The sequence below is a fragment of the Lipotes vexillifer genome, unplaced genomic scaffold (assembly GCF_000442215.2).
Source record: "Lipotes vexillifer unplaced genomic scaffold, Lipotes_vexillifer_v1.1 scaffold1029, whole genome shotgun sequence".
Lineage (NCBI taxonomy): Eukaryota > Metazoa > Chordata > Mammalia > Artiodactyla > Lipotidae > Lipotes > Lipotes vexillifer.
In genome coordinates, this window is record NW_006789305.1 from 530,036 (window position 1) to 544,241 (window position 14,206).

Genomic DNA, 14,206 nt, shown 5'->3' on the forward strand with positions numbered 1-14,206 from the left:
TCTTTCCAGGGTCTAGAAAAAAGCTAATGATGCTAAACACAGAAAACAAAAGAGAAAAATGAAGATGAGACTGGAGAAACAAGCTGTGGCTGGATTATGGAAATCCTTGAAGACCACATTAAGAATTGGGGGAATCACTGAAGGATCTAAAGTAGTAAAAGGAAAGTTAATAGATTTGCCTTTGTTTTTTTAGGGGGGTGGGGGGGCTTGGGGTTTGGTTTTGGTTTTGCTTTCTCAACGGGACGCTGAAAGAGAAATGACTAGTTAGGAGGTTTCTATAATATTCCAAATAAGAAACAACCAACTAAGCTAATATCAGTGGAGTTGATTTTTTAAAGATTTGAAAAATAACCATAAGATAAAATTGTAAGGACTTGGAGAAAGTTAGATATGATAGAGAAAAGAAAGGAGTGTCAAGGATGTCTTGCAGGTTCTGCCCTTTGCAACCACATAGAGAAAGTTGGAGGAGAGGACCAACTTTGGGTGGGGAGGTGGTATCTTCAGTTTGGGACATAATGAGCTTGAAGTGTGTAGTAGGCAAAATAATGGCTCCCAAAGATATCCAGGTCTTAATCCCTAGAACCTGTGACTGTTATCTTATATGGCAAAAGGACTTTTCAGCTGTGAATAAATTAAGAATTTGGAGATGGCAAGATATCCTGGGTTATCCAGGTGAGCCCAAACGTAATCACAGTTGTCATAAGGAAGCAGAGGGAGATTTCACCACAGAGAGAAGGTGACTTGGTGATAGAAGCTGAGATTGTATTGATGCACTTTGAAGATGGAGGAAGGGAACACAAGCCAGGAAATAAAGATGGCCACTAGAAGGGGGGGCTACAAACAAACAAAAACCCCACAAAACAAAAAAACAAGCAAACAAACAAAAAGATTCTCCTTCAGAGCCTTCAGAACTGTAAGAGACTAAATTTTTGTTGTCTTAAGGTACTATGTTTGTGGTAATTTGCTGAAATCAGAAGAGATGGGTACTGAGGATACAAATCCTAGTCATTGTCAGTAATTGGAACTTTAGTCTTAAGAGAGACCTGACTAGAGAAAATATGGAGTCCAAAGAACAGGGGTCTTGGAAAGCTCCAAATTAAAAAAAAAAAAAAAAAAAAAAAAGGGAAAGAAAAGTTGACAAAAAACAATGTAAAGGAGTTGTTAAGTGGTCAGAGAGGTTCGAAGAAAACCAAGAGAGCACAGTATCATGAAAGTCAAAGTAAGAAAATACCTCAGGAGGAATTTGGTCAAAATGCTGCTGAGACTTCTACTAAGGATGAAGATATAAAATGCCCACTGGTGACCTTAGCAAGAGATGTTTCAGAGAAATTATAGGGCAGAAACCAAACTGATGTGGAGATATGAGGAAATGGAGACGGCAAGTGTAGACAATTCTTTCAAGAAGTTTGGCTGTGAAAGTAAGAAGAGTTTGTAGTCAGAGGGGGAAATAGGATCAAGGGAGAATTAAGATGGAAAGACTGAGCAACCCTCCATAGGTTGTATAAGCTTTCACCAGCAATATAAGAAAGTATGTATTGCCCCATAACCCCATTAACAGGATGTTATAAAATTTTTGGAGTTTTAGAAATAAGTAAAAACTGGCATCTTAGTAGTTTTAATTTCATTTTCTTAGGAATGAAGTTGTATGTCTTTTCAGATAAGAGGATTAAAGGGCCATTTGTATTTCTTTTTCTGTGAAATGTCCATTTACAACGCTTGCTTATTTTTATACTGTGTTGCTAGTATTTCTCTTATCTATTTCTAGAGCTCTTTACAGTTTAGGAAGGTTAATTCTCTGTCGTGCTATGAATTTGTCTTTTGACCTTGTTTACAGTGATTTTTGTTTTTGTTTTGGTCACAGTTAGAAAGACCTTTGCCACTTAAAAGTTGTAAAAGAATTCCTTCATGTTTTCTTACATTTATGTCTCCATTTTCTACATTTAAACCTTTGATCCCATTTGGAATTTAGTGCGGTATACAGTGATATGAATACTAAGATAAATTCTAGATATCCTGATGTCCCAACACTACCTTCTCTTGCCACCAATGATTTGAGATGCTATCATTTTTATATATCACATGCCTATATGTATTTGGGTCTGTTTCTGGACTTTTCTGCTTCACTGAACAATGTTCATAAATTAGTATACACTTATTTAATAATTAAATCTTTAGAATGTATTGGTATCTGATAGGGCACTCCTCCATCATTGCTTTTCTTTTTCAAAGTTTTCCTGGCTGTTCTTGTCTGTTTATTTTTTCATACAAACTTCCAAGTCAGGTGACTGTCCCAGAACAAAACAACTATTGGTATTTTTATTGGGATTATGTTCAATTTATAATTTAGGGGAAATCGTCATTTTGATGTTGGTTCTTCTTAGTCCAAGAATGTGCTATATCTTTCCATTTATGTCTTCTCTTGTGTGATGTTTTAATGCTAACACAAAGAGTTTGGTAAAGGTGAAGAAGACTGCTAGTTAAACAAGGCAGACGGAACATATGGTTTATTTATATTCCTTATCAAAACCCCACTCAAGTGAGAGTAAAATAGAAAGCCTATAAATTCCAGAAGCTCAAACAGAACAGAAGCAAAAATGATAGATACAAGCTATCAAAACATTTTTTGAAGGTTAAAAAAACGTACAGGGGAATTAGCAGACAGAGAACTTTGAACATTGAGTACCTGTATAGAAGATAACCAAAAAGCAAGTTGTGCTACAAAATCATGGAAAGGCTAAGTATCACAGAAGGTGGGTAACCAGGCATAGAACTAAAACAAAGGAGATGGGTTTGAAATCTGTTTAAGAGTAAGTCAGACCCCTCCACTTACTTACCTTCCACCTCCCCCTCCTATACTCTTTCTTATCCTATCTATTTTGTGGAGAAAGTTAACCAGAAGACTATAGAAACAAAAATACCAGGCACAAGTATGGAAGAGACCCAGTATACTGAAAAGAGGGAATTAAAATTCCATATATTTTAACGATGAAATCACCTACCTACTTTCATAGTTCAGCTCCAAGAATTCTAGCAGACAAGGATATAAGCTACTCTGCTCCTCTGGCAAAAATGTGGTGGATTCTCAGCTGTAAAAATTAAAAGCCCCGAAGAAAAGACCTCTAAATGCTGATATTGGGAGCTTTTCTACAATGATATGGCCAGATTCCCTACCCAGTCATCAAATGATAAGTCCTATTATAAGTCCTACAGAGTTTCTAATCAGTTTTGTACTGACTCATATTTAAATATAAACAGATCACCAGATGTTTGAAGAAAACAACATAAACAGAAGATTAAGACAAGCAAAAACGAACTTGATGAAACAGACACCTTAGAGCATAAAAGAAAATTTCAAAACAAGTATGATTAATATCATCAGAGAGATCAAAGAAGACATTGCATCCATGAAATAAAAACAAGAAAGTTATTTTTTTAATGAAAAAAACAAAAAATAAGAACAAGCTCTTAAATTCAAAGTATTACAGCTGAAATAAATCAACAGGAGAAAAAGAAGATAGTAAAACCTCCCCAGAAAGTAGAATAAAAAGACAAAGAAAAATAAAAAGAACGATAAGAAAATTAAAGGTTTAGCCAGGAGGCCTAACACCCAACTCAAAAGTTTTAGAAAAGGAAGACAGGAAAACTGAGGTAAGGAAATTAACAAAGAAATAATAGAAAATGTACCCAAACAGAAGGATATGCATTCCCACGTTGAAAAAACCTAAACATTCAACAGAGTGAATTAAAAAAAGACTCATTCCAATGAGATCTGAGAAAATCACAGAGGTTGCAGGTAGCTTTCAACTACACTGGTGATGCTTTATGCCTTGGGCCAGGTGGCAAGAACACAGGTGTTTGTTATTATTCTTTACCCCTCTTTATATGTCTGAAATATTTCATAAATTAAAAATCAAAAAACAAAAAAAAAAGACCCATTTAAAGACACATTATTCTCAGTGTTTTGAAATTTTATAGGAAAGAGATTTTGAAACTCCCAGAGAGAAAAAAACAGGACAACTTGACATTGGATTTCTCAGTAGCAGCACTAGAAGCTTAAATAAAGACAGTGGAGTAACACCTTTAATCTGCAGAAAAATGACCTCCAACCTAGAATTCCACACCTATCTGAACGACCAATCAAATGTAATGGTAGAAGAAAGTCTTTTCAGACATGTGAGGTCTCATCTGAGTCACTGAAATGAGGCAACAGAATAGTCATGGAATCCCAGAAGAGGAGAAAAAGGCAAACAGAAATCCCAGGATATACAATGTATAGGATACGTGGGATATATACAAGATATATCAACACATCTCAGGATAGACCTCTAAATATATTCTTACTTCAACACAGTAATATTACAAAACTGTAAACATGTTAAATGTCCAAATACAGGAAAATAAAGTGATATAGTCAAACAACAAAAAAAATATAGTGGTTAAAATGAATGAACTAACTAGAATTACATGCATCAACATAATTCTCAAAAGCAATGTTGAACCAAAGCAATCTGTAGAATGATACATGCAGTATACTATTTATAAAGTGTTAAATCACACAAAATTGTTATATACAGTTTATACATTCATACATGCATAGCAAACTATTAGAAGATATATAGAAATGATAAACCTCATATTCAGAATAAAGACTGACTTCTGGGGAGAAAAAAACCATTCTTTTAATAAAAATAAAGGAAACATATAAAGCAGGAATTCACTTAAAATCATGTGCAATTTTCTTTGTATGGGAATGGAAGGGGTAAAGATGGGATGGGGGTGAGTTAAGGTCCTAAGCAAATGTGTATAGAGTTTCTGTTTGGGATGATGAAAAAGTCCTAGAAATGGATAGTCGTGATGGTTGCACAACACTGCAAAAGTATTTAATGCCTGTGAATACTTTAAAATAGTTAAATAGTAAATTTCATGCTATGTATACTTTGTGACAATTTTTTAAAAATCCTAAACAGGGTGAGGGATAGAATCCAGAACACAGGCAGGATTAACTTCTGAGGAGGAGGTGAGATAGCTTCTCTACCGTTAACAGGAGGGAATGCAGAAAAGATGTATACAGACAAAAAGTCTAAACAATCATCATGAAGAAAAGGCGAGCAAGTTGACCAAAGAAAAGAAGTTTCCTACACAATGTTGAGGGCCCACTGGAGGCCTTATGAAACGTTATGAAGAGACAAGCTCCTGAATAAATATCAATCCAAAACTGATTTTCAAAAACATTTGCACTAGGTAGAAGTTAGACAAGATTATCTCCAAAAGCCCTTGGTTTATGATTCTATGAAATTCTAAGAGGATTGTATCTACTGGTCAAATGAAGGGAATGTGAGTATTGGTAGATGGCATACAGCTTAAAACAGTGTTTCTTAAACTTGCCTGATCATAGGAATTGAATCACTTGAGGTATTTATCTCAGGCTTCATTACAGACTTAATGAATCAAAATTTCCAGGAATGGAACCTGAGATTCTAAATGTGTGTCTGGAACTAGCAACCCCAGATTATTCTTAGGATCTGGCATATTTGAGAAACTGGCCTGGAAATGGCACTGAAAGCAAAGAACAAATTGAGTTCTACCACTTCCCAAAGAATGCGATGGGGGCACAGTGGAGGAAGAAGTAAGTGTAATGAGGATTGGAGGGAGGTAAGTAGAGAGCAAAAAACAAAAAAAGTAAGGCTGCTGTGGAAGCAAGAGACATAATGCCAAATAGGGAAAACTCAATCTTGAGTAAAATCAAAAGGTACAGTGGATAGGGGAGGACAATTTGTACATAGGGGGATAATGACTATAAGAAAATAGTCATTAGCTTTGCATGTGTTAAATTTTTAAATTTATTTATAATATCTATAAAAGTTGAAAATTTGAATATATATATTGCTCTGTGTCCATACATACGTAGTCCTTTAGATTAGAAACTCAACTTTACAAAGTTATCCTGTAACAATTGCTGAGTGTTAAATAAGCTCAGCTGTGCTCCCAATAATACACCTTTTAATAAGGATAGCCATAAATCAGTTAAGATAGCCATTTTGCTCACAATTGAAAAAACTTGGAATCAACCAACATGTCCTTTAGTAAGTGAATGGATAAATAAACTGTGGCACATCCAGACAATGAGATATTATTCAGCCCTAAAAAGAAATGAGCTATCAAGCCATGAAAAGACATGCAGGAACCTTAAATGTATATTACTAAGTGGAAGAAACCAATCTGCAAAGGCTACATATTATATGATTCCAACTATATGATGTTCTTTTAGAGTTGAAACAATGGAGACACTAAAAACATCGGTGGTTGCCAAGGGTTGGGAGAAGGGGAGAAAGAGAAGAATTAGGCAGAGCACAGAGGATTTTTAGGGCAGTGAAAATACTCTTTATGTTAGTATAATTATGGACACATTATCTCTATACATTAGTCCAAACCCATGGATTGTACAATACCAAGAGTGAATTGTAATATAAACTATGAGCTTTGGGTGATCACGATGTGTCAGTGTAGGTTCAGCAACTGTAATGTATGTACCACTCTGGCGGAGGGTATGTTGATAGTGGGAGAAGCTATGCATATGTGGGAGCAGGGAGTATATGGGAAATCTCCATACCTTCCTCTCAATTTTGCAGTGAACCAAAAACTGCTCTAGAAAACAAACAAAACTTCTTTTTAAAAAAGAAAAACTTAGAAGAACACCAAGCTAGAAATACACAATATGGAAAAACCCTGGAGGAGGAGTGGCAGGTGGCGGGGGTGGGGGTGGGGGGTTAGTAATTACTGCGCAGAACTCATGTTTCAGGAAGAAGGCTTTTCGGTCTGATTGTTTAAAAAACAGAAAGGAAAAAGCTAGCCAGCAATCTTCCTAACCTTGTGACCTGTGAACAGAAAGACATTCCCACTTTAAAAATATAGCAGTGTGAGTCAAAATGAGTTTATTATAAGCTGTACTTAGAATGAGAAATAAAAACCCAGAACCTAACATTTTTATGCTGCTTTATAAAGTCAGCTACCTAAAATATTTATTTCTCCTTTTATGTAACACACTGATGTGCAGTTAAGAGTTTCGAAGTTATTTACCAAGCTACAAAGCATCTACCAGTTCTACTCTCTTAATTAGTAGTAGCAGTATACTATATAACACGTTAATTAAGTTACTCAAAGATGGGGAACACCTAATAAGCCCGTTTTAAGCCTTACCACAACACACAATGAAGAAATAACATCTGTTGATTTTCTCTGGAACAGCTGACATTACCATTTTACAGCGGTAACAGTAACAGTTGTAAGAACTTCTACTACCACCTGAAGTTAAGAGTATGATCCTCAGTAAAAGATTTCAATATTATACATATGGAGAAATTTTTTTAAAAAAAAAGCAGAACTTAAAATACGCACATCTGCCAGATAAAGAGAACAAAATCCTATTATGCTAGACATATTTGTAAAATCAATCCCCTTCCTCCCCTACCACATACCCTTCATCTCCATATACAACCTTCAATTACTTAAGATACTGTAAGGTGAAATCAGTCTCAGATGGTAATGCTTAAAACAACTCCCCATTTAACTTCACATATATTTTAGTGTTGTTTGTTGCTTCTATTTGCAATTCATGTATAGAATCTAACACTTATAGCCTTGCTGATTCTTGGACCAGCAACATCAACATCATCTGGGAGCTTGTTAGAAATGCAGACTCTAAAGCCCCAATCCAGACCTACAAAATCAAAATGTGCATTTTATAGGCACATTAAAATTTGCTAAACCCTCACCTACAGGATTAAACAGCATTCAGAGACAGAGGAAAAAACAATTCCTCTTTGAAGATCTGCCACTATTTAACCTTGGGAAAGGTCAACCAAAATGTGACCTTCCTCATATATAAAACAAAGGCTTGGAAATGGCCCCCGCTTGCTCTAAAATCCTTTTAGTCCATAAAAAGACAAGAAGAATATCTGAATTTTCAATCCGTTTATCAGCTGCCACAGGATTTTTATATGGAGAGCTAAGGATTGCATACTTATTGCAGAACTATCACACTTCAAAGTTGAAAACCATTAAAAAAAGTTTTCAGTAGCCAATAATTACAAGATATAACAGCTAAGCAAAAAAAAAAAAAAATTCTAAGTGAACATTAATTTTTCTCTATTAACTGACCAAAAGATTCCACAAACACTTAAAACTTTTTGGTCAAAATTGTTATTAACCAATGACTATTTAAAACTTAATTAGACCTGAATAATCCTACAGAATTATAAAAATACCATACTGTATCAATACATATGTAGTCCTTCAGATTGGTAACAACTTTACAAAGTTATCCTGTATCAACTGCTGAGAGAGAAGCAATCAAATTTGAGGATCAGCTCGGTGCTTCAATTGCTATTTATCATGAACTTACCTCTTTTGGTGTTAAAACAATTGAGTTTTATAGAACAGTAAAAGAAAAAAAAAACCACCTCTATGTGCATCCTAGCTTTGTTACTACAATAATTTAAAAATATAAAAGTAACAGAAGCTGTAATTTTTCTTGCACAAAACAAACTTACATTTTACTTCCTCCAGATAGAACAGGTGAGTTCTCAAGTAGTACGTCTCAAACCTTAATATGAATCACCTGAGGAGCTTGTTAAAATGCAGATTCTGATTCAGAAGATCTGGGTAGGGGTCTGAGAGTCTGCATTTCTAGTAAGCTCCCTAGTGATATCAAATTTATTCATACAGCAAGTAGCAAGCTTCTAAAAAAAAAAAGCGTAATTTACAGTATTTAGATGGTCATTGTTTGCAAAGCACCGGTCTTGATAATGTGTCCAATTAAATTCCTAATTAAGCAACCTAACATTTTTCTGTCCTTATCTTACTTGACCCCTAATACAGACATGATATTTAAGCCCTCCATCATTCTTAATATCTAGAAAACTTATACTGTAACCTTCCTTCTACCTCTCTTTCTTTTTGATCTTTTCCCATGCTCCTCATACATGTGGGTGCATCACAGAATTCCATTCATAGCTTCATCTCTTCCATTTCTAACGCTGTCCCTGGACCACCTACGTGCTAATGGTCCAACTTCTGCATCTCCGGCCTAGATGTCTCCCAGTCTTACATCCATTTACTCAACTACCTAACAGACATTTCTATTAGTCTTCACAAGTACCTCAACATAAAATATCTCAAACTGAACTCATCAATACCTTATACCCCTAGAAACCAACTTTTTCAACCCTGTATTGACTTTGTGACCAGCATCACCATCCACCCATTTGTCCAAACCACATTTTTTTAAGACTCCATCCTTCTCCCTCATCAAGTGCAATTAATCCCATGTTCTAATTATTTCTCAAATTTCATTTCTTCCTCTCTAATGTCAATATCAGTCTGGACATGGATCATTTCCGATCTAGTTACCACAGTAACTGGTTTAACCAGTCTTCTTGCTTCCTATCTCATTTTCCTCCTCAATTCCACCCTTCAGACTACTGTGTAATCTTTGCAAACATAACTTGATAGCTTTTCCCTATTAAAATTCACCAATGATTCCCCATTACTTTTGGGAAAAAGTAATAACTTTTTTTAGCACATCATACAAAGCTCTTCACAATTCTGATTTTGTCTATCTCTCCAGTGTTAACTCCCCTTAACAGTCAGCATGTACTCTTGCCATATCAAGCTATTTGCAGCTCCTTGAAAGTGCCACATTCTCTAATGACTCCATGTGTTTGCATAGGCCATTATTCGCTTTGCTTAAAATGCCCTTATTATGCTAAGTAATCTTCTTTCAAGACTCTACTCAAGCATCACAATCTTTAAAATGCCTTTTCCAATCACTTCAAGTCTGAGTTAGGGAACACCACAAACTGTGCTCCCTCTATTATAGGGTTTTGCCTATATATACCTCTATTCTAGTATTTATCAAACTATATTATAATTGCTGGTTTATTCATCTCTTCCACTAGACTGAGCTCATCAATTAGTCCTTTTAAGAAAAGACTGTGCAGTACATGGTAGGTTCTCAATATATGTTTGCTGAATAAACTGTCTTGAACTATAGTCATGAATAATTATCATGGCTACATATTTAAACTATAAATAACTTCTATTAACTGTGTCTATAACGTAATAAACTTACCTCGCTTTATTTATAGGCTTAACAGAACTTCATAAGACTTCACAGAATTCCTAACATATTCACTTAATTCCCAACAATCTAAAGTTATTTGTGAAAAATATTAGAATAGCTTTCTGAATATTGTGTTAAACTGGGTTATTTTAATTTTACTGACCAGAATGTTTAGACAAATAAAACATCAGTCTCTTCTCCAATGTTTAGACAAATAAAAGCACTAGTCTCATACTCCAATGAGGGAAGGAGTATGGTAAAACGAAGTATCAATTGTTCACGTGGCTTAGGTTTACATACTATTTCTTTTTCTTTTTGGGGGGTGGGTGTACCCCACGGCTTGTGGGATCTTAGTTCCCCAACCAGGGACTGAACCCAGGCCCTTGGCAGTGAAAGCTCTGAGTCCTAACCACCGGACCGCCAGGGAATTCCCTATTTCTATATACTAGCTACATGACCCTGTATAACAATGAACATCTCCAAGCCTCAGTTTCTTCAATGGAAAACAGATAAAATTGCATACCTACCCCACAGATTATTTCGAATATTAAGATATGAATGTGAAAGCATTTCTATAAACCATGAAGTGCTAAACAAATTTGAACTACTATATTAGCTTCCATCCCAACGTATGCTGAAGATTCTAGTTGCAAAATACTTTCATGGGCTACGACAACCTCCCATACGCACCCCATATGTCTCTCCAATGACTGAAAATTCATAAATAAAATTAAGTTACCGGATCACCAGAGCACAAGACTTACTTAATAGTCCTCAATATTCTTATGTGGTTGAAGTAATTAATGATATTTAACTTAATAATAAACTGATATGTTCTTAAAAAGTGGTTATTGTATAAATCTCAAAGTAAATCTCAAGGTAAGTTGTTGGTACAGTCATTTAAATTTCAGCTCCATTAAAAAAATTAATTGGAGGACAAAAATCAGCAGGGAATATTTAGAGATATTTTCTTCTATTAACTATTTAGACTGGGTACTGTCTATTGACATATAAACTTGATCCTCTAGAGACTAACTAATATGAAAGTTTAAAAGTCACCATTACAAAACCAAGACTTTCTTTGCCCCCAAGTTTCTGGCTTATTTCTCAGATATGCTTGCTGGTCTATCAATTAGAAGAGAAAATTTGCTGCATTTTTCTAAACTAAAAAAATAATAGAGCACATTAATTCTGCTCTCAGCAATATCTTTCTTTGTTAAATAGGGACTTAGGAGGATTATGGACTATATTAAAAGAACTGTTTTCAGTCCCTTTTCCAATATTTATAAAAATAGGATTCCTTAACTTTCAAAGGGCAAAACTCCTTTTAAAAAAAAAAAAGAAAAAACAAAATCTACTACAAAAGTCAGCACTTCGGTACCTGATTGTGGTAACAAGGCCAAAATCCAAGACGAAGCCCTTTATTGCACATCGTGTTCCAACATCTTGGGCAGCCCCATCTTGCGACCTCTCCAGATTGGCTGCTCCTGCTCTCTCTACTGCAGAGAGAACTTCAATTAGAGAAATTCTGAAGCTCGTAAATCTAAACTGGATACTCCCCTCATTGGAGGTAAGGATGGTAAGAATCACTAAAAAGATTCAAATTAGAGAAGGTTTCATATATATCTAAGTGGCTTGAAACCACTATAATGCAGGCAGCTGAGAGTCTTATTACGCAAGTCTATTTACCTAAAAAAAAAAATCTTAAGGAAAAGAATGGCAGCAAATTATTAGATAACCTGAAAAAATAGGTTATATAATCTTAAATCTCTAAAGAGGAAATATTCTCCACTAAACCTGTGTAGAATTTATATCTATAATACAAACTTATAGCTGACCATTCATGTTCATAATCCTTATGAGAAAAGCAAGCAAGAAAAAAACTAGGACACATTATCAACCACTTTTCATGCCCTAAAATAACTTCATTGAAAAAATGATTGGTTAAAAAACACTGGTTAGGAAGGAGAGGTTTCCCTGCTGACTTAAGCCTAGCTGCCCAAGCAAGGCTTTAGAAAATGTCTTCACCTACAACAGTGCAAAGGCAGAAGGAGCAGAGGCTATGGCGGTCTTCCTAGTGACACTTCCAAGTCACATAAATGGGGTATGTTTCTGGGACAGACTGCCAACAAGTTACTGAAAGAAGAGAAACAAGAACAGCAAAAACCTGACAAATAAACAGGCCAATGCCCTCATGTGTTTTATTATGACATAAAAGGTAAGTCTTAACTAAAGTTACCTTGAGGCTATCAGATCAAAATCACACCCTCCATACTAACATTATCCAATTTGTGAAATACTGAATTGGTTTTCAAACTGATTTTCCACAAAAATTTGTTCCACAAAAAATGACATAAAACATGTATAAAACATTTCTTAGACCAAGCAAGTAAGAAGCCACATCCAAAAGAACTTCAGGAATTAAGATTTTTCAATCAGTTATAAAAAAAACAATTTTAACCACTTTTACCACCATGAATTTTAATCAAAAGTGTTCTGGTATGTGCTATGCAACAGAATGAAGTTAAAACTTTTGAGATACTGTAACCTGTATTTTCTAAATAATTTAACAATGATTTTACCTTACCTGAGTGTGAAAATTTGAAATGGTGGTTGTTTCAATATCTTTCTTGCCAAGAATTTCCATTTTCACTGGAGTGTTGGGGAAATTAAAAGCAAAGTAGTCCAAGAAGTCTGGGAGATAAGCGGCCGCTCCATGCACTATTGCTAAAGCATAGTAAGCAGCATTTTTCTCGTTTTCACTGAATGTCAAAGCAAGAAACTCCTCAGAAAATCTCTCCATCTCCACTGGAGACAAAAATGAGAGTTCATCCATGTAAGCATGAAGGACAAGAGCACCACCATTGGACTGGTGTTCCTCATGAATAAAGTTGCTAAATTTAGTACCTGTTTTTAAGAAATTTCTACGAATAGAATGTTCCTGGTGAGTCATAAAGGGTGTTTGTACTCCCTGGGGTACCCGATATTCTTGCATGCCCAAATTTAATCGACACAGCTGTTCATCTTTCAGATACCTGAAGGACTCCTTACTAACTCCTGAAGTGCTATTTATTTGTCCTTGGGTGAGGATTTCCTTACTGATGCGGGTCAGGCCAGCACAGATGGTTTGTACTTCCTTATTGTACATTTTAAGGCGTCTTCCTCGCATATCTTCTCGGTGTTTCTTTTTCTTTTTCTTCTTTATTTTCTTCAAGACAAAATCATCAGCTCTCTGGGTTTTACCATTTTCATCTGGTGTTTCTGGCCACAATAATTAAAAAGAAGTTAGTTGCTAGGCTTAATGTCAACATACAAGCTTCTTAAGGTATGCAATCTCAAATTAAATAGCCTATTCTCAGTTTCTCTGAATTTACCACTATAATTCACATGTTTATAAAATGAATGAGACAAAGATCTTAAAATACAAAAATATTCTGGATTGAAAATTATGCTAAAAAGTAGGTAATGCAAAGGTAAGCATGTAACTTAATATGACTTACAATCAAAACTAAAGATAATATCCAAATAATTTCACATATGCCATACTGTATGGAATATCTGTTCAGGAACCACTGTAAAATCTAAATTAAAGCTCGCCATATTTTGTTGTTTGTCTACAAGTTACTATGATATATACAGGCAAATCAAAGACAAATTAAGCTGTTAAGACACCATTTTGCCTAACAAATTGGCAAGATTGGGGGTGGGAAGAAATTGTTATACACTGTTGCTAGAAATATAAACTGGTACAACCTTCATGGAGGGCAATTTGGTACCCCCAAAATGAATATGCACCAAAGCCTTGGAAATATTTATAATTCTTGGTCCCCTAAATTCCACCCCCAAGTAAAAATTACCCAAGAAAATAACTAAGAAAAGATAACATAAAGATATCCACGACAGTGTTATTTAGGGAATCCCCTAAATGACTAAAAACAGAATATGGATTAAACTCTGGTACTTACATACTGATAAAATACTACCCAACCATTCTAAATTATATTATAGGTAAAAAGAACTGACAAATTACAAGGTTATGAAATGTTTACATTGTCACGCTTCCAGAAAGCCTTCTCTAACAACTCT

General features: G+C 35.1%; 1 protein-coding gene across 1 annotated transcript in view; it reads right to left on the minus strand.

Moving 5' to 3' along the window:
- The window catches only part of RSBN1 (round spermatid basic protein 1), a 39,894-nt gene that overhangs the window by 14,560 nt on the left and 11,128 nt on the right, over positions 1-14,206 (minus strand). Inside the window, exon 3 of the mRNA XM_007462470.1 lies at positions 12,708-13,381. Within this exon, the coding sequence (XP_007462532.1) occupies positions 12,708-13,381 (674 nt within the window). The remainder of the gene's footprint in view (positions 1-12,707; positions 13,382-14,206) is intronic.